General features: G+C 31.2%; 1 protein-coding gene across 1 annotated transcript; it reads left to right on the forward strand.

The window, feature by feature from the left end:
- Window positions 1-290: 290 nt before the first annotated feature.
- On the forward strand, window positions 291-26,206 carry LOTGIDRAFT_115014 (hypothetical protein; the record flags this gene model as incomplete). The annotated part of the gene is made up of 25 exons (XM_009053819.1): window positions 291-696; window positions 4,628-4,923; window positions 5,029-5,306; window positions 5,550-5,768; window positions 6,157-6,450; window positions 6,637-6,789; window positions 7,164-7,278; window positions 7,675-7,798; window positions 9,296-9,440; window positions 10,014-10,181; window positions 10,430-10,687; window positions 10,933-11,114; window positions 11,648-11,837; window positions 12,252-12,426; window positions 12,704-12,918; window positions 17,378-17,453; window positions 17,872-17,977; window positions 18,255-18,429; window positions 18,864-19,036; window positions 19,844-19,992; window positions 21,949-22,069; window positions 22,353-22,430; window positions 24,925-25,086; window positions 25,341-25,446; window positions 26,017-26,206. 25 exons carry the CDS (start codon window positions 291-293, stop codon window positions 26,204-26,206), a joined length of 4,554 nt encoding a protein of 1,517 aa, XP_009052067.1.
- Between the last annotated feature and the right edge of the window lie 1,438 nt (window positions 26,207-27,644).

Here is a 27,644-nt window from a genome sequence, read left to right on the forward strand (position 1 = left end):
TAAGAAGAGAAGAGAGAGGTGACGTACCTAGTGACATCTAGTGGCAAAGTTTGTATGTCATCATCCACATGACAGGGGTACATGCAAATGAGATAATTGCATGTGAATAACGTTTAATTATGGAATATTTGAATCAAATTTGCGTTTCATTTATCAAATAATTTCATCTCTTTCATTATTGGACAATGAAATAAACAATAGAAATGTGATTGCTAATCTGAAATAGAATTTGAACTCTTCAACATGAAGCAAATAATAATACAAGAAGTGGTGTTGAATTCTTAGGCAAAATGGCCAAGAAGACGGAAGGGCGTTCATTTAATGTGGCCGTTATTGGGCCATCCGGAACAGATAAAGACAAGGGTCAGTGTGGAGTGGGGAAATCGTTTTTGCTTAATAGATTTCTATATCAAGTTGCTGATAAATATCAACAAGAACATATTTCTGTGTTAAGTCAGAGTGACTTTGCTGGTCGTGTGGTTAATAATGATCATTTCTTATATTGGGGAGAAGTCACCAAACTGGATGATGGGAATAACTATCACTTTCAACTAATAGAACAGACTGAGTTTATAGATGATGTGTCATTTCAACCATTTAAAACTGGACGTTCAACAGACCCCTATTACAAGAGATGTGTAGCTACTAAAGTCCAGTCGTTAGAAAAATTAATGTATATTTGTAAAGAACAATTAGGTAGGTATTTTCCTTAGATAAATCTACTATCCAGTGAGTCCAGTGCGTTTGAAATTGTTCAACACCAAATGATAGAGATAGTTAAGATCTGATCATCTCATATACCTGAAATATCATCTTCAGCTTTAAAAGTCTTGAGCCGGTTGAACGAATGACAGACCAAAATCCCTTTACAATATTTACAACTGTATTATTGTTTTTTTAGTCAATCAGTGAGCACCTTTTTAGGAAAAAAAGGTAATATTTCACTACCAAAGCAAACTATTATTACTTTGGACTTGACTTGTTGACAAACCATTATCATAAAGTGATCAAAAATTATAACTTTAGTACCCAATGTTAATTAATCAAATTCCTGCTTTCATTTTCCTTTTCAAACTAGGAAATGGAAGTACTTATGATCAAAATTGTCCTGAAATAGCATGACCTGTTTCTCCACATCCTTGTTAAATTTACATATTCATACTTTATAGCAAGCCACAAGTCATATTTTTAATTCATATCTGATGTCAAATCCATGATTTCAGTTATAATTTTGACTTAAAAGTTAAAATTATGTCAAATTATTATTAAGTTATATCACAAATTCCCATAAAAGGGGAAACAATTGAAAATATATTATTGTTCTGAGTGTTTTAACGTTTTGGCTGACCGACCTTCTTCAGAAACACTTCAGATAATTTTAGATATGAATTGTTTCTGAAAAAGGCAGTTAGCCGAAACGTTAAACAACAGAACAAAAATATATTTTCAAATTATTATCACTTGTAAATGATATTTTAAGTCAAGATGTCAAATATAGGTTTCTATATACAAAGCCAATGATTAAAACCATATTTTAACATAGTTCAGTCTTTTTGATTGTCAAATTCATACTTAAATGTCATATTCTAACAATTGAAAGCTATTGTCAAATTCCTATTTTCATTCAAAATGATGCTAAATGAATGAATTTAAGGAAAATTAGTACTGGTATGTTAACTTTAATACAAGTTCAATAGACTTGACAAACATCTCCTAATCTTCTTAAAACATTGAGACAAGATTTTCTCTTGTGAATTCAGTGACTTTTAAGTCAATACTAAACAAGATTAGGAAGAACACCCATAAACACCTGTTTTTGTGGTCTTTAGACTCTAAAACATTCAAGATAACGGACATATTTGTTTGCTATTATTTGAGCACTTGCTAGACTGATGAGAATAAGTAACTTTGAAATACAAAAGAATTATCTGGCAGAATTGAAGACACCTTTGAAGGGTTACTAAAGTATTTTATTCTACATACTTTCATTTTTGTTGAGACGACTTCATCAGGTGAAATGATATGGAAAATATAGAAAAAAATGCTTTAGTTACTCTCAAAGGTGTTTTCTTACTTCTTGAATTGTCTTGAATTAAAACTTTTTCATTGAAAGTCATTGAAGACTGCTATATCAGCCACAATGTTATTTTCCTGTCATGTGACGGTATGTCATATTCTTCAGTTTTCAGTTATACATGACAGCACCATTCTGCGTCCGATTAACTTTTTCAAAATTGTCTACTTTTACATTTAATTATTCTTACTTTCACAGAACTGAAAATACCATGTTCACCACAAGTTTAGATGCTATCCATATCTGCTGTTGGCACTTCTGCCAATATATTACAAAATAAATATATAACTAGAACCACACGTGGCACAGAGTGGGACTTTGCAAATGTATCAAGTTGCAAAAGACCCCGAAAAAATCAACCCTCCACGATAATTAGATCATGTGCAAGAACAGTCTTAAGTTGAGAAATTTCCATTTTTTAGAAGATTCTAATACCGGAAGTAGACGTCAGACCCCACAAATGAAAGCATCAGCAGATAGCCAAGGTCAATGACCTTTGATCTTGTAAAGGAGAAGGTCTAAAAAGGTCAAGATCAAGAGATATACGTCATCAAAATTTCTAATTGCACACGATTATAAAACCGGAAGTTGACATAGGACAGCAAATATAAAAGTATAAATAGATAGCCAATGCCAATGACGTTTGATCCTACAAAGGTCAAGGTCAACAAAGGTCAAGGTCAAAAATTGAAAATTTTGAATTTCCAAAACCTGAACTATGAAGCGGAAACAACCGAACTTCTAAGACAAAGTGGCTTAAAACATGAGATAATTGTATGCAAAGTTCCACTTTGAACAAATGTATATTTTGCGAGTTATGCCCTTGGCCAAAAATGTCAATAATAAGTAATTTAACCCGGATGTGCCACGCCCACCTCAATTTTTTTTTGCATAGGTTAATTGATATTCAAAATGTTATGTCGTGTTTCAAATTTCAAGCTTCTACATCATACAGGTCAAAAGATATAGGTCAACAAAAGTCATCAAAGGTCAAAATCGAAAAATGAAAATATCTAAGTGTAAAAAACCCGTTCCTTTTTTGGAACTATAAAGCTGAAGCAACTGAGCTGTTAACACAAACTGGCCAAAAGGATGAGGTAATTGTGTGCAAAGGCCCTTTTTGAACAAACGCATCCTATGCGAGTTATGCCCCTGCATCTAAATGTAAACAATTAGTACTTCAACCCGGATGTGCCACGCCCACATAAATTTTTTTGTCATAGGTGAATTCATATTTAAAATGTCTAGTTATATTCCAAATATCAAGGTTCTACATCAAATAGATCATAAGATCTACATACACCGTGCTCAAAAAGTCGCAAATATTGTAAAAAAAAACTCAAATTTGAAAAAATCACGAATTTCAATTTTGCTTTAAAAAAACGATTGTTATATATCTATGTAAAGTACACGAGAAGCACATTAGGAAACCGAAAAAATTTACTCTCTAGGTTAATTAGGTCACGTGCTAGAGCAGTCCAAAGTTGTGAATTTGTCTTTTTACGGATAGCTATAAAACCGGAAGTACATGTCGGAGGTCAAAGGTCAAAGTATCAAATGATAGCCAAGGTCAATGACCTTTGACCCTATGAAGGTCAAGGTCATCAAAGGTCAAGGTCACAAGAAATAAGCTTTCAAACTTTGAAAAAATCTAACCGGAAGTTGCGAAAATGCAAAAGCAAAATTCAAAAATCGGCTCGCAACGTTTTGTGAACATTAGACAGCAGATTACATCGACACCAAATTTATGCAGATTTAGTTTATCCCTAAGGACTTATTTCGATTTTAAGAAAAATCAAGATGGCGGCCAAAGTATCACTTCCGGTCTGGATTTTATATTCTTCGTTTTTTTGGATTAGCATTTACTTACGACCTGCATAAATTCAGTTGATCTATTTCATTTATACCGGAAGTTATTCGACTGGAAGTAGATTGTACTTTCAATTGATTCCACCTTCAAAACCGGAAGTGACGTCAAAACTCTGACTGTATCATATCATTGACTTTATTGACTATGCATTTTCAATTTCAGATCAATCGATGCAAAAACAAAAAAGTTTCAAAATAATTGCAAAATTCAATCGAAAAAAGTTTGCGACAAATTTTCGAATTTCGTAATTTTTCAAGTGCTATCTGATCAGAAATTACAGCCAGATTTTAAAAATTAAAACCTGAAGAAAATCGATGCAAAAATGCGCCTTCTAGAGCCGATTTACGGTTTTGCAAAAATGTTGCAATTCATATTCATTAACAACGTTGCCACTGCAGAAGGTTTACACATGTAGAAATGTTGATGTAGCTATTGAAGCCTAGGCTGTGTGCCCTGTGTAAATTTCGAAAAAAAAAAAAAAAGAAAAAAAAAGAATTGACAATATGATAACAAGCAATAATATGTGGGTTGAATTTCAATAACTGATCATTTGACTAGCCTGGATGTATGAGACTACAAATCATCTTGTATTATCGTGAACAGTAGCTTACAGCAATATCTACACCTACCAGTACAGAGTTGATTTACCTGATTATTTCTATCCTGACCTTTCTTATTTCTAGGAATGGAGAATGATAACGCTTATGAGCAGAAGTTAATGCCTGATGGCAAGTTACTCATTGATGGTTTCATTTGTTGTTTTGATGTTAGTAATGTTAAAGATAGACCATTGGAAAAACAAGTTGAGTTTGTCACACTGATTTTAAACCAGGCGTTAAAGACTAAAAAACCTGTGGTTCTGGCAGCAACTAAATGTGATGAAGCTGATGAACGTTATTTACGCGAGGCTGAAAGACTGGTGGCGCGGAAGGAATTCAAAGGAAGCATTCCAATAGTGGAAACTTCAGCACAGGAGAATGTGAACATTGAATTAGCTTTTATGACCCTTGCCCATTTAATAGACAAAACCAAACCACGGACTAAAGTAATACCATTTAGTGAAGCCATGAAATCTAGACGCGAGATCTTAGCTGTGGCTCAAGAAGCGTACAGGAATTTACTCAAAGCACATATCATAGATCCTAAAGCTTCATGGAATTTGTCACAAAAGAAGCTAGGAAAGGAATCTGATTTTGGACATTTTGTGGATTTATTTGGAACTGAAGTTGCCCATAAAGTGTTTAAACAACATACAAGAAAATTACGTGATGAACAGATTCGTGCTAAAGAAAGGAAATATTTCAGTCAGTTACCTGCGATACTTAGTCATTTTTTACCTAGTCTAGATTTAGTTGAAGAGAAGTAAGTACTACATTCACAAACAATTTTTAAATTTGTTTTTTTTTACTTGAAAGAAGAATTTCACAAGCCCAGTCAGAAAGTGACATAAAGTGCTCCAAAGGTGTGAGCATGCCCTGTGCAGTTAAAATTCTATTATGATGAAACTTCTTGTCTTCAAAGGATTACCTTGATCTTTGCAGAAGAAACAATTTGTCTCGTCAGGTTTCATTAGCTTTATTTTAAAATATTTTGGGTATTTTCCAGATCCTGGTCAACAATTCAGAAATTTGTAGAGGAACATGAAGATTTTTCTAGATATTTTCTGCATGTTATTGAAGATGAAGAGGATACTTGGAAATATCATGATAAATTTATAGACTCCAATGAAGTCCGATTACCATTTGATTTGCTCAATACTCCAGAGGGTGATACTTGTTATAGAAATCAACTGAATGAATTACAAGTACAACATAGGAAGAGAGAGTATGTATTGCTTTATTCTCCATTCTTTATCTTCTGGTTTCTATTCCAATTATAGTACTGTTTTTGTGAATGAAAAACTTCCATCTTTGTTGGTTTTCAAAAGCTGGCTCAGAAAGTAGCATGCTTTTTGGTAGATTTAATGTCCAGGATTATAAGGCTGTGTAGGTTGAAATCTGGGCATGGAAACCTTTCTTGATAAATCAATAAACCAATATCGTGTGTGCTATATTTCTCTTAATGCACACTGCTGTGTGTCTAATAGAGTACACAGGTGATTGAGTATTAGGAAAATGAACTGAAGATTTACTTATGAATTTATTTAAGTGTATTTCTCAAGATTTGTATGAAAAAAATTGTCAAATTGTTATTGATTGCGCTTGTTTTACAGATTACAGAAACGTTTCAAGAAATTATTAGAGGAAAACCTTCAGGTAACACCTGGAAAATCGCTAGGAGAAACTTATGTATTTTTTGTGGGAAAAGAGTGCTATAATGGACTAGGAGATCTAGAGAAAAACATTGTGTATGATGAACATCAACAAGAAATCAAATTAAAAGCTAAACAAGACTTTCAAGAATTATTGTGGGAAAAATCTCAAGTATTTTTAGGATTAAATTCTACTGGCAGATTAACTCCTGATCATTTAAAACGGATTAACCAAGCTTTACAAGATGATCCAAGGTTAGTTTCAGGTTTTTTTTTAATACTAACCATTTTTTTGACTAATAGTGAGTTTGATATCTTCCAATACTGGCCATGTATTCTTGAAACGATCTTAGCGCTAAGGATCATATTTGGTATATGAAATAATGGATGTAATTGCCAACGAAATGTTTACGTGACTGCAATAAATGTTATTTTTTCCAGATATAAAATGTTACAAAGATTGGAGGAAGATAGAAAGGTGATGATATTGAATCATTTAGGTTTTATAGAATGTCCCAGTAAAGATAGATGTTATTTTAAAGATCAATGTATAGACAATCAGGTTCAGAAACTTCTAGTTAGTTATGCCAGCAGGTATGTCAACTTTATTCTCTCTTCTTATCAGTTGTTCAGTTTAGTGCATACAGTGTAAATGAAATAAAACCTAGAACTCCAAGTAAAATAACTTGAAGTGTATTACTGAAAGATTATGTAATGTCACATGGTAACGGCTGGTTAAACAACTGCTTGGGTATTGATCGAGGTTAAGGTAAATCATTGATATATTTGGAAGTTTATAACCTATGATAATAATTAGAAAGTCATTACTATACAAGGATCACAATTGGGTATATTTCATTGATGTCCAATAGTCTGGTCTAACATACAACCAGTTCTACATGGACAAAAATATTTTATTCACAGTAGGAGGCAGAGGCTAGATTCAAATTATTTTTTGTCATTTTCAGACCAACTTCAACATTTATAGAATCTGTAGAAGAATTAGAAGGTGGAGAAAAACCTTTAAATTTAGTTTTATTAGGGAAAGATGGTGTAGCTACTGAACTCAACAGAGAAATAAGAGTAAGTCTTTCATAGTTGCTGATCCTCTTTCAGCCCTACAGGATATACAGTGCGTCGCGAAACCAGAAATCCAGAATCCAAAAAGCCTTATAATGAATGGTACTTAAGTATTTGTATCTAAATTGTGTCACTGATGCTTATTAGAGGAACAGACTTATAAAAACATCCAGTCGACTTGGACAAAAAATCCCCTAGACCCTAGATGTTCCCCAGACTGTGAATGTTGAAGGTCCTTCAACTTTTAGAAATTGCAACAGTAGAAGGCATGTTTCATTAGCCTAATCTGGAACAAAAAGATATAACTCAATTTCTTTTCTTTTTAATCTTCAAAATTCATATATTAAGGATTTGTTAATGTATCATTATATGACAAAACTTTATTTCTTGTTTTTATAGAAAATCTGTACAGAAGATGAATATGTATATCATAATACTACCTATAGTTTAGATTATAGACCTATTGATGGTGATGTTAGTTTAGAACACAATGCTCTTGGAACAGCTAATTTCAAACCTCATGGTATGTGTCAATCTGGCGAATCTGTATTAACAGGTTGTCAATCAGGCAACTCTGTATTAACAGGTAACATGATTTAAACATTGTTTTTTTTATGCTGATTAACACCTTATACAGCATGAAGTCTGCTGCCACAGAACACTGGTATGTTTATAAATTACAATCTGATTAAAACACAATTTAATATGAAGCTGTCAATGGCTGAAATTTATGCCATTTCCACAATGTCAAAAGTATTATGAACTGTGTCTAATACCTTGACTGCAATAGCCACTTTGCAAATGCAGTAATTTGATTGGTTTTTATCTGAGCTAATGCAGCCGATCAGAGCCCTTGACAGAAAGACTTTAAACAATTTGACTGCATTTGTAATTAGGGACTGTATTTGCTCACCTACAATCTAAAAAAATTCTGCATTTACAAACTTCTGTGATACTAGAAAGTCAGCTATTGCAGTCAAGGTAAATGACACAGTTCATAATAGCTTGACATTGTAAAGATGAATTTATGCTAGCCTATAAAATATATGATAATGAATATTCTAGAATTGTCAAAATTATGGGAAGAAAATGTTCAACTTCTAACAATATTGATATTGGAAAGGAATGGATTTATTAAATGTGTTTTAATCAGATGGATAGAGGTACTATCATCTTATGGAGTGAACTGAAACAAAGATTTCTATGATCTTGAAAGCACTGAATAATTGTGTATCAACAATTATTAACATCCATTAAATCCCTTGGGTTCCACCTTGCCTACAAAGAATAAAAAAGTGAAAGGTGAAAACGCAGATACCCCCAAACTGGGTCGAAAACCCAAAGCTAAATTTCAAGTTATTTAAGTTAGGAAAACTATTACTAATTTTTGATACAGAGTGAAAGTACCTTTATAGATTATGTTTTTAACAAAGTTGATAATATTTAGTTTCATCTGGCATAAGTATTTTTCTATATTTTGAAAATTTAGTTTAGAAATGAAATGAAATGCATTAAGGAGCACAAACAATTTAGTTAAGAAGGCATTGAAATAATTTAAATAAGCAATAAGCATGGCTAATTGAATAGTTGTTTTTTTTTTTAATATAATGTAGTAGTAGATTACCTTTATGGAATGATGCTCATGACGATTTGACATTAATCCATTTTTGTTCTAATGTGCAAGGAAAATTCAAGACGTTTTGCATGGTTATTTGATTTTTGTTGAAAAAGTTGAAGTTTATCATTTTGATTGTTATTTCAGTACTATCATTATTTGCCACACCTTATAAACAATCATAACTTGATCGCTTCTATTTTTATTTGCAAACACTTTTAAGTTCCTTTTTGAGAAGAAAATATCTTGTTACTATTTTTTTTTCTGATAACTATTTTCATTGTCCATCACGATGAATTTTTTGAATATTTTTAAATTTTTACAAGTATATTTTTCTCTGTTTTACAGGTTGTTTATGTGTATATAATTCAGAAGAGACATTAGAATATATTAGAAGTAGTTTAGAGCAGTCATTATTCTCAGATCTACAACGTGAAGAAGAAGCTACTATGAGTAGTATGCAGATAGTCATTATACAGTCATATAAATCTAGTCAATCAGAAAAACATCGGGAAATATTACGAGAGGAAGGCCAGTCATTAGCCAGAAGGTAAAGTTCTTCTCTTTTATTCCAGGCTACAAAATTCCCTAATTATTAACTTCCTTGAGTGGCATTTAGTAACTGGGGTATGAATAACTGGACACAATAATATGGATAACAATTACTTTAATAAATAACTTGCGACGTTTCGACGATGATGCTTTCGTCTTCATCAAGCAATGATGAATATTGCAGAAGATATACAAGTAACCTTGTATGCATACTTCAGTAATGGGTCAATGGTGTCCAATAAAGACTAGCATTATTTGTATTAGTGTAGTTTTGCAGTTTCTAAGTCTGTATTGGGCTGTACATCTTCTCTGGTAGAGTAGGAAGAAAAACCAAACTATTTGTTACAAGGATAACTCATTTATAGCTGGGTTGACTGAAATAATGAGGAAATATGACTTATTCAAGGTCACCAGACTTTCACACTCTGACAGAGATTATAAGACTAGCATTTTGTCTATATAACCAAGCATTTCATGTCAAGCAAAGTTTCCATTACCCTAGTTGGCTATGCCCTGCAATCAGTCATGTCAGTCAAAGTTGTCAGTTAAAATATCATCTCTTACTTTCTAGATTACATGGAGAGTTTGTAGAAATACCTGATGATGAAGTCTACAGTGATGGTGACATTAAAACATTTACTACTAAACAAGTACACCAAGCTATTCAATCAGTTATTAAACAAGGTTATAATAGTTTAGGTGGTTGGTTAATGACTGATCAAATAGAACCAGATATCAGGTAAGTATTTTAATGTCATTTTGGTTGGAATATCTTAAACTTGGACAAATTTGTTATTAAGGGCATATTTGATGCTTAATGTTCTGCTGGTAAATGCTCTTGAAGGTACATTTTGTAAACCAAATTAGAAAACTAACCAAACCATCAAAATTCATAATTCATAATAGGCAAATGACTTCCCCAATGATTTTGTAGACTGAAAAAGTTGTTCTTGATTTTAACATATTACCTCTGTTTATCTGTTACAGGATAGCTATGTGTATGATGTGTGGAGATCCAATGCCAATAGAAATACCATTAGGTCCATTACTAAACAATGAAAACTGTCATGTATCAACTAATAGTCCCAATACATTGAATATAGATGCTTTCTTAGACTGTGGTAAACAGAAAATAGAAATTGAGATTTCTCCCAATCATGGTGGAGGTAGTTTACAACAAGGCATATTCCATGGTTATATATTAGTGTATTCATCAAAACGTAGAGCTTCATTATCAACATTACAGTAAGTTTTATTGTCACTTAATGTTTCTGTGAGTATGGTGCTTGCTCACTATAAGTGCGATCCCTTGACAGTTGGAAGTAAAAAAAAGAGTAAGCTTATTCCGATGCCCTGGACAAATTTCCACCATATCACACAGCAAGGTGTTGCTTGCTCTCATTGGCCCTATCTGGTGCTGGAATGTAGAATGTAAAATTGTATAATTCTAATTGTCTAAAGCTCATGTCCGCACCTCCTTTTTTTTGCAGAGCTTTAGGTAAAAGATTACCACCAGTACCTAAGTTAATAGTTTGTGTTGCTGATAGTGGTGGAGCTACATCATTTTTCTCTAGTGATATCTCTCAGACATTGATTAAAGAAGGCAATGCTTTAGCTGATAATATTCTATATGCTCATTTTATGACAACCACAGCTAACTTCCAACAACAGAGTAAGTCATTGCCTTATTATATTTTGTAACTTTTTATAATTCTTCTCGTGTAATTGGTATGAGGGGATGAAAGCCAAAACTTGCACATCCAAGATTTTGGAAGCACTGGAAGCAGAATTTTTCCTACCTTGAGAAGGCTTTAAACTCACAGCACCTACTGATTTCATTACCAGAAGCACTGTTCATGCCATCCGAAATTTTCTTACCTTGAAGGGGGTTCAAACTGATCACCTAATCATCAAGCCGACAACAATCCAACTCGCTTCCAACTGAGCTATTAGTTTCTTTACCTGTCTCTTGTTGCCACTTTGTGTAGCTGACTTTTTTGTATTGTGCTGAAATTGTACTGTTTAAGCTTGAATTGTATTAACTTTCGTGACATAATCTGATCATGTGTTCTTTGGAATTATAGGAATCCTAGAATTAATAAACAGTACATAAAATGGTATAAAACCTCTTCTGAACTCCGAAAAATACTTGAGCATAAACAATTGATCTTGCCTTGAAAGTGATTTGTATATTTTTTCTTTCAGCTGCAGTGTATAACCCATTCTTTAAAGATGCCTGGGATAGAAAGGAAGACTCAGAGTCATTGTATATAGAACCACTAGAAGAACCTAGTCCTCCAGCATATGAGAGACATAACTATATAGATCATAGACCACCAGCTAAATTACCTGTACCATATGATATGTATCATACTACTAAAAGTAGTAGCAACAGGTTCGTAATTTACCTCATTTTGGATGACTAAAAAATGATTAACGATAAAACTCATAATGCTCATTATTGAGTTGATTTGAAATTACACTGTATGTGTAAACTGACTTAACAGAGTATTTGCAGTGTACAGTAAAGGATGATAGATACTATAGACTATAGAAGCCAATCACGTCCAAACTTTGTGTATTGGCTTCATCTTCATGAACACCATGCACAGCACATTCATACCTTTATTTCAATCCACCAGACTTCAACTCCTGACTGAGATAAGAAGCAACAATAACCATATATTCAACTCCTAGACATACATTGCCTAATATTCAATTTGTTACTTGGAGCAACAAAAATGAATAATGTAGTCAGATGTCATTTCTTTTTTTCTGTTGAATTGAAAAAAAAAATCTGTTGTTTCAGTCAAAGTACAGAAGATTCAGAACCAATATATGATCAGCCAACACATCCCAATCAGTATCATTCTGATAGTGATAGAGAGAGAGCTTCATCTACTTCCCCACCACCATTAGATGATATATACAGTGAAGTAGCTGATCCTTCAGTTAATGGGGAGCACCTGGTACGACCTAGCTATGTAAAGAGTAGAAGAGATAAATATGCTGGTAAGTGGAGCCAAACCATTATAGTGTTCTTATCATGGTGTCCAAAGGGTTAAATGGTTTATCAGTATATATACTCTGGCATCATTAAAACTAAAGATTCAAACAAAGATTTTATAACCTTCTTATGTGTATAACGGACAGTTATAGCTTCTATTTGCACCAATCCAATTTCCTATCTTATCTGATGCCTGGTTTTGAACCCCAGAGATCTGATGATCCTCTGAATGTTAGTTGAACCCCAGAGTTCAGATGAACCACAAAGCTCAGATGAACCTTAGAATCTTATATAAACCACAAAGCTCAGGTAACCACAAAGCCTTAGATTATTCTGAACATGAATCACAGAGATGGGATGATAGGAATGTGAATGGTACAAATGGAGCTATAAGTGTCCCTGATACAAAGACTAGAAGCTTACAGGAAAGAATAGTAGTTAGCCATCTGGCCAAGCTCACCTCTTTAAAGTGTGAAATTAAATTACAAAAATATCAGAGTACCATTTACTGAATGAACATACATTCCCTTCAGGTTTAGAATGAAGGTTTTTAACGGTTCTTAAAGCAGAGCATGTTTGCAAGAAAGCTTTGTGAATGCTCATGCTTATTGTTTTTGAGAGGGTTCTGTATAAAAGGCAATTAATGCCATGCATCTTTCATATATATTTGCATCCACTTGATGAACATTTATATTGTCATTCTTTTGAACTATTTGTGAAAAAACTTAAGTGTAACTAGTCTCGAATGACAAAGGAGATAAAAAAAAGTACATAAGTAAATCAATTTATTGGAGATTAGAAATCTTTTGGAATGAGATTCTGGTATATCTTAATAAGAGTCTATTTATACATGCAATAAACACTGCATGTATATATGATTAGTTGTATGGCTTTAAAATGTATGTTAGAATTAGAATTAAAATAGAATTTGGCTTAGAGCAATGAAAATAAAAAAAGCTAACTAAACATAACTGTTGATGTTCTAAATTACTGAAAAGCCTTGTTCTGTTTAGAAACATAAAACTATGTAATGTAAGATCAAACTTGGTATTTAACAATCAGGACTATATTCTATTTCTAGGCACTGAAGGGCAAAATTTGATAGAAAAAAACATGCAATAATGCATACATTTTTTATGCCAATATTAGAGGTTTTGACATATTAGATCTCAAAATTTCTGTCTAGGTAACTTGCAAAGTTTGTATCGATTATGAATTGAAATATTTTAATTGAATTTTATTAGCTGCTTACACTAAGGACCATCGTAAGTCTCTACCTATACTAGATAGTTGTGAGACTAAATTAAGATTGTGTGAAAGTCAGGACACGTCTGATACAGAGGTGCAGACGTTCAGTTTCATACAATTACGTAAATCTAGTAGTATGAAGGTAGACAAGATGGAAGATGAAGGTGAATAAATCTTGATTGGTTGTTGTTTAATTGTATAGTTGGTCAAAGTCTATGTTTATGCACAGATAGGGTCGTTTCCAAAAATAAACATGAACAGTCTTTATATTTGACTTTTAATAATGCACTATTCCTTGGAAGTAAGAAATTTCCTTGTGATAAGTACATGTATTAATTTATACAACTTGTTATTCATCTGGGAATACAATATGGCTTCCCTCCAGGCTCTTGCATAAAAAAATAACCTTGACTGCTCACAATAGGTCTCCATCTTTTCTTACTGTAAACCAAATCCCTCCTTATTCTACAGCATCAGATCTACCTTGTATTCACATACTTTATATTGTGGTAGAAAGATTATAAAATATGCAATATAATCTGGTTCCGTTAATTTAAACTTCTCTTGTTAATGTTTGGAAACTTCCGAAGATGTGCATGAATATCATTATCTATTGTACTTTGGTGTTTTTCATCATTCTATGCATCAACTTGCTTTAGATTTGAATATTGTTAGTATACCTTATTCTTTTCTGTACATATTTCACTGGTATTCTGTCATTTCAGTTTGGTCTTTTTCACGTCTGCTCACATGAGCTGTGCAATATGGCAGTAGCTAAATACATTCACTATATTATCATTATTGTTATTATGTTTATACTACGTAGCCATTTTCATCTTTTGACATTTAGCAAACTCTTATCTTGTTTGGCTTTTTTTTTTTATGAAAAAATGAAATGAAAAAGGTTTTATGTAACTTGTGTGATGCAACAGAAATGGTTGCTGAAAACAAATGTGTATGTAGATAAGCATATATCAAAATCGAATTACAATCCACAATAGATCCAAAAGTAAGAGCAGTTTGAGCTCAACAATGTTTTCAGTTAACTATATATTTGTATAGGTACCAAGGTTTTTCATAATCACTCACAATACTTGAATTTCAGAAAGGGTACAAGAAAATATATATTTTTTGTACTTGTGTGTTTCTTGTCTCACTGGTATCATCTTTAATCATATGTATTGTACCATAATGTGATTATTATTGGGTTTTATGTTTAGTGTGTTTATTTATATAGATTTTTATTATCAATGAGTGTTCTGGCAAATGTAATCAAACCAATGTATTGAACAAAAGTTACTGGGTTCATTGCTTGACATGGGGACCTATTACCTCCACTTATGAGTCTCTGACCTTCACTTAGGACAAATCAGTAGCCTTCTGTTAGTTACAAACAGCAACCTATCAACTTATCAACTTGTGAAACCTACTTTACAGATATTGCATCCAAAACAGCTCTCAACAGCTTAAACATGAAACAAGTTATATAGATTATGTTACTGCCTAAAGGTGGGAATAGATAAAGTCTGGTGTCCTGTTCAGTGTACAGTAGAAATTAGAAGAAGTCAATTGTGTCTCATTCGTGGGTTTGCTTCTTCCATTTTCTACTGTATCCATTGTTCTGCACTGGACATAGTGCTCCGCCTATTCTTACTTATACAATGTACCATGTGAACCATATATTTTGTATACATCTAACCAACTCTCTTTTCCTCTTCATATAAAGCTTGGGCCTTGAATGAACCAACGAAGAGAAGTGTTTTGCCGTCTGCTTGTAAACAAATTTCCAGCAGTGAAGAGGGTGATGACATATTATTTTTACTGCATGCTGTGTAGATGAACCATGCATGGTTGCTTGATGTCTTAATTGTTCTAACTTTTAAGTTTGTTTTATTTTGCTTACGAAAGCTAGCATGACTGAATTGTTTTGTTTATAATATTTATGTGTCTTTGTTTTTTTTTTTAAGTCTGTTAAGTTTTCAGTTTTTGAATAGATGACAACATCAACTTAATATTCCTTTTCATTTCTGAAGAGTTGATTAAGTAATCCAATAGCATGTTAACCAGTTGACCAACAAATTTTAGGATCTCGCATGGAAAATAATAATTGAAGATTTTTCTATTTGTTTTTCTAAATTCTTGGCTTTATTTTTTGGTTCACTTTCACGCTTAATTGGATTGTCACTGTGAATGTCAAAATGCCATTCCATTAAATTACATTACAGAAATATAGAAGCAAAATTGCTAAGCAGCACTATTAGCTAAAATTAGCTTGAAAGAACTCGATAGTTACTTTTTTTACTTTTAATATTAATCATTCAATTACTAATTGTTACATACTAAATTTGACTTTAGTTTGCTACAAGAAAGACTTTAGGTGCAAGGAAATCATTTGTCAAAATTTTGGCAATTGTATCATATCTTATGATATCTCGATTTGTATGATTTGCTAAATAAAATCTATCTGGGGCTTGTATCATATAATAATTTGCTGGATAAGGAAGAAAACACAATCTTTCACTGTGTATAGCTCTACTAATTGATGTGATAAAATTCCTTAAATATGAAATCTTTGTTCATTTTTCTTATATAGTTAGGGTTTTTTCATGTCATTTTTGTTTTGTCAAATAGTTTGTTTTCATTCTATGATATCTCTAACAACTGATTTATTTCATACCATCATAATAGACTGATATTGATAAATAATATTATCATTTATTATTTATTATATGTTGTTTTTATCATCATAATATTATTTACATAGCTAAAATAAATTTGATATTGGGTTTAAACAAGGTATTATTATAATGTCTTGATGGAGTAGTAAAGCCTAAATTAGGGATAATTTATAAACTTATATTTACTATTAATGAATATAGAATTTGGATAAAGTTACAAATATTTGGAATTATGACTTTCCTAACAGTAATGATATTTTTAGAAATTTTATAAAATACAAATGTATGTAGAATAGTCAATGTTAAGTGAGACAGTAACTTTTATTATGTACTGGGGAAGACTATTTTTTGATTAAAGAATATCTGATGCTGTTTCTTTAATACTAACAGTTCTCATGCAAGCTTTATATTAATCATGCAAGAACAATATCATGAGCTGTAATGGGCTAATAAAAGGAAAATCCAAATTGCTGCAAATTTCAGCTTTTAGATAATATTTTGCTCTAAAATTTAATGCTAATGTCCAAAATATTGCTTATTATTTATTTCAGTCTTATTAAGTTATTCGTCTGAGCTGGATTTGTAACAAAAATATCTGGAATGTTAATTCAAATTTGATCTTATTTTCAGCATTAGGGGAAGCATCACTTTATGAATCATCTAGTCAAGATATAGTATGGGCTGATAATGAAATATATGAACGAGCACAGCTATATTCACCTGGCAATCCAAGTGTCGATGGTTGGGACAATCCATCTTTTGCTGCTTCATTAGAGAGGAGAAAAAATCTTCAAACCAGATCTATGGTAGTGTTTGTTTTATAATCTTTATTTGATGCGAATATCTTTATATTTTCTAACATTCATTTTACGCTCATTAAAAAATCAAACACTCAAGAATTACTTGTAACGATTTGAAATTTTTTACTACAGTATTCCTACAACAGGTGTTTTTTGGTTTTTTTCAGTCCCATGGGCCACTTATGATGGGAAATCATCAAAGACTACGTGGACATCAAGTGTGTGCTCCTCTTGCCATACCTGAACCTATAGAAATAGCCGATTATGGTACTGTCAAGGTATGTAAAACAACTGTTTTTTAATTGTTATATATATTTAGAAAGTTTGGTGAGTGCTGATCATTTAGTTTTTGTGGATTCAACCAGAATGTGAAAAAAAAGAATGTGTGGCACCTAAATTGATTGTCAATTAAATTGTAGATGCAGACAGAATTCAAAATGGCACAGACGGAATAGAAAGAACAATTTTTAATGTGACAAATCGGTTCCATACTGTTCAGAAATAGAACGGACGTAACATGATCAGAGCTCTCCAATTGAGCGCCACCTATGTAAACAACATATTTATCCTCACACTGGAAGGAATAGAATTATTAATAACATTAATGAATGAATTCTGGGAGAAAATCTGAAGGATACCTTTATGTATTGACTCTTTTTTATTTATGTCAACTTCATTTGAATTGATTAATTACAGGATGCTGTAAATCAGTATGTAGAGAATGATTATGCATCAGTTGAAGATGCTTTACCACCAGGAAAATTACAACGTATTAAATCTTCTGCTAAAAAGAAGGAAAAACGTAAGTGAAAATTCAACATGTTATCTTAACTAGATATCTCAGCTTAATTTAACTGTTATAATGTAAGTGAATTTGAATATTGAGTATTATTATTTCTTGTGAATATCAAGTTCCAAAAAAAGAAATATCTTTTCGAAGCTCGATTGCTTTGGCTAGCATAGGTGAAGAGGGCCTTTACCTTTCTGGATTTTGAATAAAATCTTTATAAATTACATTAGGATTCAAAAATTTAATTTGTTTGAAGTTATAAAGTATGTATCAATTTTTTGTTATTTAGGTCACACAGATTCTGATTCAGAGTTTAGTTCATTAGAAAGAGAAAGAAGACCCAAACCATATAAGAAATCTAGTAGTAAGAAATTACATGGCACATCCTTCTTTATGTCTAAATCTATGAATGATAATTATCAACCACGATTAGCTATAACTACTGATCCAGATACTAGAGGTATGTTTCATCTATTTATCTACCACTATGGAAAAGACACTTGGCTTTGTATAGAAAAGTAATGAATTTCCCTTCTGATTCCCATTTCACTTTGCTTCTGTAGCTAAGAATGAGATGAAAAACTGATCTTGTATGCACTTGAAAGATGGTTTGATAGAAAGAAATAGTTATTCGGTGAAAGCATCCCTGTGTTGCCTTCTGTCATTTATTGCTTTGTTCTTCATTATCCCCATACCATGTTGGTATGAATCTCATCTGCAAATTATGTGTGGAGGAGAAACATCAATTGATAAAATCTTTCATGAGAAGATCAGTTTGCAAAAAACACGCCAAGTCTTTACTAAATAATGGCAGTATCTGGAGGTATATTAGACTGAGTTCGTCAACTGTATGATATGAATCCTTGAAAGAACTCTTGTATATGATTTCAGTGAGAAGTAATTCACCATCAGAAGGTAGTGAAGGTACAGGTGATGAACTAGCTACCACTAGAAAACCTGTCAAACGTAAATCATTTAAACACAAAGGTCGCTATACATCGTTTGGTGTACCTAAAATGTTTAGTCCACCAATAGATACAGAACATCTCAATTTAGGATCTCCACCAATGCGTAAGTTTGTGAAATTGTTTTTATTCAGTAGACATATATAAGAGCATTTTCTACCAATTTTAAAATCATTGGCTTGATTAGACTTGCATTTTTACAATTAACCCTAAGTAGAGAATTTTACTCATTCTAATATATATTTTGAGAATTTACTAATTTTTTGTCTTATCGATAATTGTTTTTGATTCCAGATGATGATGAAATTTCGTACAATTTAAATATAACACACAATCCAGCTTATAGTACACTACCTCGGGTAAGTAACAGTTTTTACCAACAATCTTTACAGCAGAATTTGATTTGTAACAGTATCAACTTACTGATGATAATGATGTATTATAGATGATAATGATTTATTACATTATTATTACAGTAGGGAACAGTATCAACTGATGATAATGATTTATTATATTATTATTACAGTATGGAACAGTATCAACTGATGATAATGATTTATTATATTATATTACAGTATGGAACAGTTTCAACTGATGATAATGATTTATTATAGATGATGATGATTTATTGTATTATATTACAGTATGGAACAGTATCAACTGATGATAATGATTTATTATATTATTATTACAGTATGGAACAGTTTCAACTGATGATAATGATGTATTATAGATGATAATGATTTATTACATTATTATTACAGTATGGAACAGTATCAACTGATGATAATGATGTATTATAGATGATAATGATTTATTACATTATTATTACAGTATGGAACAGTATCAACTGATGATAATGATTTATTATAGATGATAATGATTTATTATATTATATTACAGTATGGAACAGTTTCAACTGATGATAATGATTATGATCTCAATGATAGTGGTAACTGGAGAAGTTTATTAAAAGGTAAAACATATCGTGATCCTGATAAACAGAGAAAGAAAGAAGAAAAGAAATTGAAAGATGATGAAAGAAAGAAACAAAAAGAAGAGGTAAGGAAATTCTTTAAGAAATTAAAGAAATTAAATTTGATTTATTCTTTATACTTGACCTCTGATAGCTTGAGCTGAAAAAAAACTTAATATACACATTGCCCACTACATGGCATTGCCAAGTCTCATTATCCCAATAAGATGGAGATAAAAAGGGATGTCTAATTAAGCCCTAATTTAGAACTGCTTGTATTTGCTTTCATCTTTGTATCAACTAACACAGCTAGGCCTTTTAAAAATAACATGTTGGTTTTCAAATGTCCTGGGTCAGATGATATTGCAATGTTATGATTTTTCATCTCTTTTGCTGGCTCGTATAGTCTTTTCCTTTGGTATTTTCATTGTGTTTTAAAGATGGGTTCAGTTATTTTCATTTATTATATGAATAGAAAGTATAGGTGTTCTAATGACTTGGAGAAATACCAGTTTGTCTCACATCGTCATAATTAATTCATAATTAGCTAAATTAGAAAATTACCAGCAGAATTTCGATGAGTGACCGATAAAGAAAGGTCAAAAAGTATTTTTATTGTTTATCCAGGCTGTACATATGTGGACATTTATGATTGGTTAAATCTCTTAATTTTATGCAATAAGAACATATCATATGATTAAGAATACACGATAGTTTGTTAGAAACATTTGAAATCAAATAGTTTGCTTAATTTGACACTAAAAAATAACGAAACCCATCTTTAAGTCTTTTATTTTTTTTAGGAAATACTGCATTATCAAATTTTTTATGCCAAAATGTGATAGCATTTGATTAGCCTTTTTCATTAGTTTAAATGAAATTTTTCTTATGAATAATTCAAAAATTAAAAGTTGACCCCATATTTGAAATATTTAAACAGATTGTATTTTCTCCACTTGTCATAAATTAAATATTTCTCAGAATAAAAAAATAGATTGAAATAAACAAAATGATATGAGAATACAACAACAAAACAAATCCCTCTTTTGTGCCTAAGAAAAGTTTAAAATTTCTTTGAAAGATAGTGTTTAAATTTAAATTTGTCATTAGATAAGGACTATGTTTAATTATATAGTAGTATATCAATTACTTATCAGTTAACAGTTTGTTGACATAGTTACCAATGACAACCATATTGATTAGTCCTCTACACTGAATGAATGAACAGTCAATAAACAATACATATTGTTATTATGTAGTACCTAAAGTTGACATGTAATATCAAATGACATGGGTTAGAATTTAGAGTAATACTTCCTTGTATTGTCATAGATATTTGCCTGATATTATTTACATGGAAAGTGTCCTCATTAGCTGTTTGACTTGTGATACAATAGTCCAGAATGTTAAAAAAACACATTAAGTGGACTTCATGTTTTGACATGTGGAAAATACTTCAAATATTGGATTGACTTCTTTCTTGTAAAGGAGTTAAATGTGCATTAATACTTTTAGTGGATTAGATAGAGTGGAATTACTGTTGTGATATGTCTTGGCCATTAAGATATTTGATTTTTAGATTGAACTATTGTATACTAATAACAAAGTAGATTAATATATTTAGTGGAATGGATTAAGTTGAGTTAATCTTCGGTCATATAGAAAGAGATTGATATACAGATTGATATACACTAGTAGTATGATTTGAAAGGATAACATCATATTTGTATGAAACAGAAATAAGAAAATGGGAGCATCAGCCACTGTTTGTTCAGAGACTAATATAAAACCTTGTATTTGCAATAGATCTGATTCACAGGAATCTTTGATCACTACTGATGGGGTAAATAAAAAAACATATTTCATTAACTTCATTAAGTGGCTTGTGTAAGAAATTTTTTTAAATACCATATCATGCTGTGGGAAGCAATGTAAACTCAACTCAAAACCCTATCTCCTATTTCCTCCATTAACTTGTTTTCTTATTGCAGGAAAAGAAACAGAAAGAACAGTTAAAATTACAGAAGAAGATTAAGAAGAAGGATAGTAAAGGATCAGGGCCATCACAAAGTGGTTGTTATATTGAGGACTTCGTTATGTCAGTCAATAACCCCTTAATACCAGTCTTTATAGAGAGATGTATACAATTTATAGAGGAAGAGGGTAGGTTTTATACTGGCGTTTGTTATTACTTCATTAAATGATCCATCTAATGTTATTTGATGAGCCTTTAGGTAGGGTTAATCACAAAAGTGACAACAGTAGGTTGACAAGACAAAAAACAACACAATTGAGCAGGTACAGCAGGTCTATGACTAGTCTGGGGTGAATGGAAGTCCACATTGAAAATATTAATGCCATTGATGATTTGCCTTTGTTCTAGAGCTTACTGCTGATGGTGTATATTTATCAAATATTTTATATGATAATGGTAAATATATTATAGGTATGAAAGCTGAAGGTATCTATAGAATTCCTGGTAATAAACAACAAGTAGATCTCTTGATAACCAAATTTAACGAAAGTAAGTACATCTATATTTAACAACCTGCGCTTAATTCAAATACATACACATAATGGTAGACTTTAATTTTAACACAATGTCTATATTGTTTAATTTTGGTCAGTATTTTATTTGTACATATGAAATTTATTGTCTGTGATGAAAAATGTTTTCATTAGGTGATACCAAACCTTTTTTAGAAATTTAACCCTCAGGAATGTTTTGATGAGTTTGAACCTGACTTTAAACGAAAATTTATAGATTTCTTGTGGACAACCCCTAGGATTAGCTGACAAGCCACAGCGTAATTAATGCAACTCACAACAGTGTTTATAGATGTTACCTTATTCAGGAATATGGACAATAAAATTCATAATTCAGCACATATACATCTGTAATTTAATTTTCTTATTTAATGTTAATTTCTAATTTGGTTTCTGGGAAAATTATGTCTACCTAATGATTTAACCTTCAAACTCATTACCAATATTTCTTTACAGAAGATTATGAAGAAAAAAAGAAAGCTGGCCTTTGTAAGAACCCCGCAAAAAATTAAGCATGATTTTCAATTGCATACATAAGAGTTATATAGAATTGCCTTTCTGGTGTGGTTTTTAGGATTTTTAAATGAAAAGTATCAGGAAATGCTATTGAATAAAATAGCTATCAAATTATGATTTCAATGAAACTGAAAGCATTATGAGAGAGATGAAAGGGGTTATATGAGACATTGATGTATGCGTTAGATGTTTAAAGATGAAAATAGACTGAATTATAATTACAATTCACATATTTATGCTTTATTTTGGATTGTTTCAAATTCCTTATTTGTCATTTAATCAAGTGACTATTTAAGTCAAGTAACCAGGATCAAAACTGTTGTTAATAGATTGTTTGTTGGGTCAGAATGATCGTTCTATTTAAGTAACAGATGTAATTATCACTTTGACTACATATTTACATTGACTGTTATTACCCATCCCATTGTTCAAAATCCCATTCTTACCCAATTTAATCAACTTTTTATTTGTGTTATCCCATTCTGTTCACAACAATATCATGCATGGTGTTCAGGTATAAAATATTATATGATATATTCTTGATATTATCTCTTGAGTATTATATTCACACATATCTATCATATTATAAATTATGATATACGAAATGAACCTCAGACTAATGAAAATAGTATATAGTTGCAAGGACATATAAAAGAATACATTTGAAGAATAGAATGAATTTACAACATTTTGCTCTGATCTTTTATAACTTCAAATATCTTGTATCAGCAAAAAAGGAGATTATTTTGCACAATTTTCAAAATGTAGTGTCAATGATAGCATGGGTTTCAGGATTCTGGTACATTTATTTGATAAACATCAAAATATATTCTTACTATCCTTTCTGAATTTAAAGGGATTGTAAAGAGGTTTCTAAGATTTTATGTGTATAAGGGACATTGTTAGCATAATATCTGTGGTTCTTGCAATTCAACTTATGTCACTAACTTATGTCACTATCACAACAGCTGCTATTGATATATGAGGACCTTAGTGGTAGTGATGTCATAATACCCATAGTTTAATGACGTCACTGCCTCAAAGGTTCTTATATAGCAATAGCAGCTGTTGTGAGAGTGAGTTCATAAAATGATTACCTTTAGTGGAATTGCAAAAGCCACAGATGTCTGACTAGCAAATGGAATGATGCAAATTGACTATATCAATGTCCCGATGCACATAAAAATTTTAGAAAACCTTTACAATCTTTTTAAAAGTTTTAAGTATATCATATAGTTTTATAATAAATAAAAGAGAATAATAAAATAGATGTAAATTGAAGAAAATGAAATGATTTCTTATAATTTTAATTAATTGTCATATGAGAAAAATATATTTTGATGTTCAGGCATGAAAGAATGTTTGAATGATTTGGTGCTGGGTGATAACTGTATGGGTTTGTTTAATCATGATTTATTTTCAGGATTTTAGGGTATCTTGGTTCCTATGTGTAGGCTTGTGCTTTAAAACATTGTAAGAAACATCTATTGAATAGCCATGAGTGCTGCTCGTGCTGTTATGTGGCATGATGATAATATTTTGCTCCACTTTGGCTATTGTTCATTTTGGCAAAGCTTTGGCATGATTGTGTTCATACACACTAATCATGGTAAAAATGATGTGAAATTAATCATATTTCAAACTGAGCTATTGCAAAAGGTTTATTGGTTGTGGTTCATACAGGAGCTCTATCTGAATATTAGTTTCATACTGATTTTCTTGTAACATCAAAGCAATATGAGCACATAGTTATAACCTCTGTCATAAGACCTCAATTATCGGGCAGTTGTCATTCAGGATTTTGGGCATGTTGAACTTTTCCAAAACACAGACTGTATTTATAAATTTTTCATCCTTGCCAAACATTCACAAGCTTAAAACATAATTTTATCTTTATTATTAAGTAATTTAACATCTATGAATAATTTGGTAAAGAAATAATATTATTATTGTAGATCCCAGTGCAGAGATAGGATCATTAGATTTAGAAATACAAGTCAATGCTGCAGCTACCGTCCTTAAAGGTTTTTTCTCTGATTTAACAGAACCACTTATACCACCATCTTTATATGAAGAACTGATAGAAGCTGCAGGTTGGTTGATTGAGGGCTGTTTTTGTCAATCTCATGAAAATGCTAATCTGAATGTAGAAAAAAAACTAAACATTCATATTTTAATTTGTTTCTTATTGCATGCTTTTGTTTTTCTCTCTTAATAATTTTTTGGAAAATAAAATAATGGAGAAAAAGACAGAAATTTCTTGAAAACATATAAAACTGTTGTGAATGTGCATAAATATAGATTTTCTTCTTTTATTCTAATATATTAAAATTGTACATTATACAACATGTTCATATTGTATATTTTGTAGGTGTCAATGATAAAAGCAGTAGATTGTTAGCTTTACGTGGTGTATTAAAGAAATTACAAGAACAGAATTACCAAGTTCTTAAATATCTCATCACACATTTAAATAGGTGAGTACATTATCTTGATACTTTATATCAAAGGTTACTTAATCTGTTGAAAAGGCTGATTAAATAAGTATCACAGGAATATAGTGGAAAAATAAAAACTGTTGTCTCTGAAAAGGTCCTGTCCAATTTAAAGGTTCTGTCTTTTGTCTACTGTTTCATTTTGGATCAATTATTACTTCATTTGAAATGTGAATTTTTAGACTAGATTTTAAATACTCAGAGGAGTGAACTGTTTTAGAACATAATTCACTACTGGTTTGAGGTAAAATAAATGAGAATAGATTTCAAATGTCAATCAATACAGTGAACTGTTTTAGATCATAGTTAAATACTCATATTGGTATAAAAATTAGTGGTGAATATATTTTAGATATCACTCAGTATAAACTGTTAGAGAATTGTAATACTATGGTGATAGATTTCAAACTTCACTCGGTCTTGTGAACCGTGTAAAATATTTTAAATGTATTCATCACTTGAAATAAATTTTAATTTAAGCATATTTCAATCTGTTGGTTATTTTTTCTAAGCATATCACAGAAATTTACATAATTCCTCTTTTCATTTCAGAATAACCCAAAATTACCAATATAACAATATGGACTCTGGTAATTTAGCGATCTGTTGGTGGCCAACGCTAATGAGATTAGAATTTAAATCATATGAAAATATGGCGCTATATACTCGGTACCCTGTAGAAATCTTAATGACAATGATAGAACAGTGTAATTTTATGTTTCATGAAGGTGATGAGGTTTGACCTATTCTAGTGCTTTGAATCATGGTTATTTATTCATTTCCAATATGGCTGCCCTTTGTGAAAATGGATGTTATGAAAAGCTTGGTGTTTTTAACATGGCAGCTATATTTCAAACAGTTAATCATTAAGTTTTTATATTTTGCATTGCTGCTCTCAATGTATACTTGGAAACATGCTGTTTTTGCTTTGAATATTTTAAAGTGAAAGTGAAAAGTGCTGGATTTGTGTTGATATTTAAATTTGTTTAAATATGGCTGCCATTTTTCAATATCAACAGTTGACTGAAAATATTGTGATTGAGATTTCTCTCTGTGAATTGTTAATGATGAAACGAGATAGTTGTCAAGAGCTGTGTGTTGTTATGTGCATAATAAAACCCAAGACTGAATGACCTTGTAAGAAAACTGTTTGTTTGTTAATTTTTGAGCTTTTTAAAGTGCTAAAAGTGTTTCCAAAATACCCTTGTGTTTGGTATTGAAAGTATCCTTGCCTTCAAAGACTTCGTAGTAACCAATAGTTTGTTTTTTACTTGATACTTTTTTCATGTATGGAAAATTGATCGATTTTCAACTTTATGACGTACAAATCACCAATAGTCACACAATTATTGCATGTTACTTTATCACCAAATAATGTTGTGCCAGTACATATATATAATTGTGTAACATAATATAACATGATAGATGTAGTCTCTTCAACCAGATGTGATTTGACTGTTATGTTAATATTTAAAACTCAGTGTGTATATTGGTATGTATAACTGATGTGAATTGACCCAATTTTGCTGCTGTTATTATTTTACTGCCGAAAGTCAGACATCCTGTAGTTTTGCACATCCAGGAATGATTCAACACATGAACAAAAGCAGTCCACTTTTTCATAGGTAGTAAAGGAAGTAAGAGACACAACATAATAAGTTTGATTTATACAGGCTCTTAAATTACTATTTATTCTACCCATATATAAAATGAACTGCTCATGTGCATGATTATTTTTGCTTGACCATACTTGTTTTGTTAAACAACAACGTTTGTTAAAAGGTTCCTTTTTCAGTGAGACTTTATAGGTATGATGTACCTAATATGTTGTTCATATATTACTAGGAGGAAATATGTAAATTCCAGATCTAAAAAGATGGCCAATTTGTTTATATTTTGGATACCGGTACGTGTTTAATTTTATCTATCAAAATAAGATTTAAAATGCATACTGAAATTACAAAAAGTACTTAATTTTAGTCATCAAAGACATAAGTAATATTCTAGAATAGAGTTCAAAATTTGTCATGAAATCATTTGTATAATACTACATGATTATGGACATTTATTTATATTATTTCAGCATAAGATTTGATATAGGTCACAATCGAAATCAAAACCATGCACTGGTGAGATATTGCTTAACTGTGCTTTTATAGCTTAGTTTTGGCATCAAATTG

Source organism: Lottia gigantea (genome assembly GCF_000327385.1).
Source record: "Lottia gigantea unplaced genomic scaffold LOTGIsca_20, whole genome shotgun sequence".
In the NCBI taxonomy this organism is placed as follows: domain Eukaryota; kingdom Metazoa; phylum Mollusca; class Gastropoda; family Lottiidae; genus Lottia; species Lottia gigantea.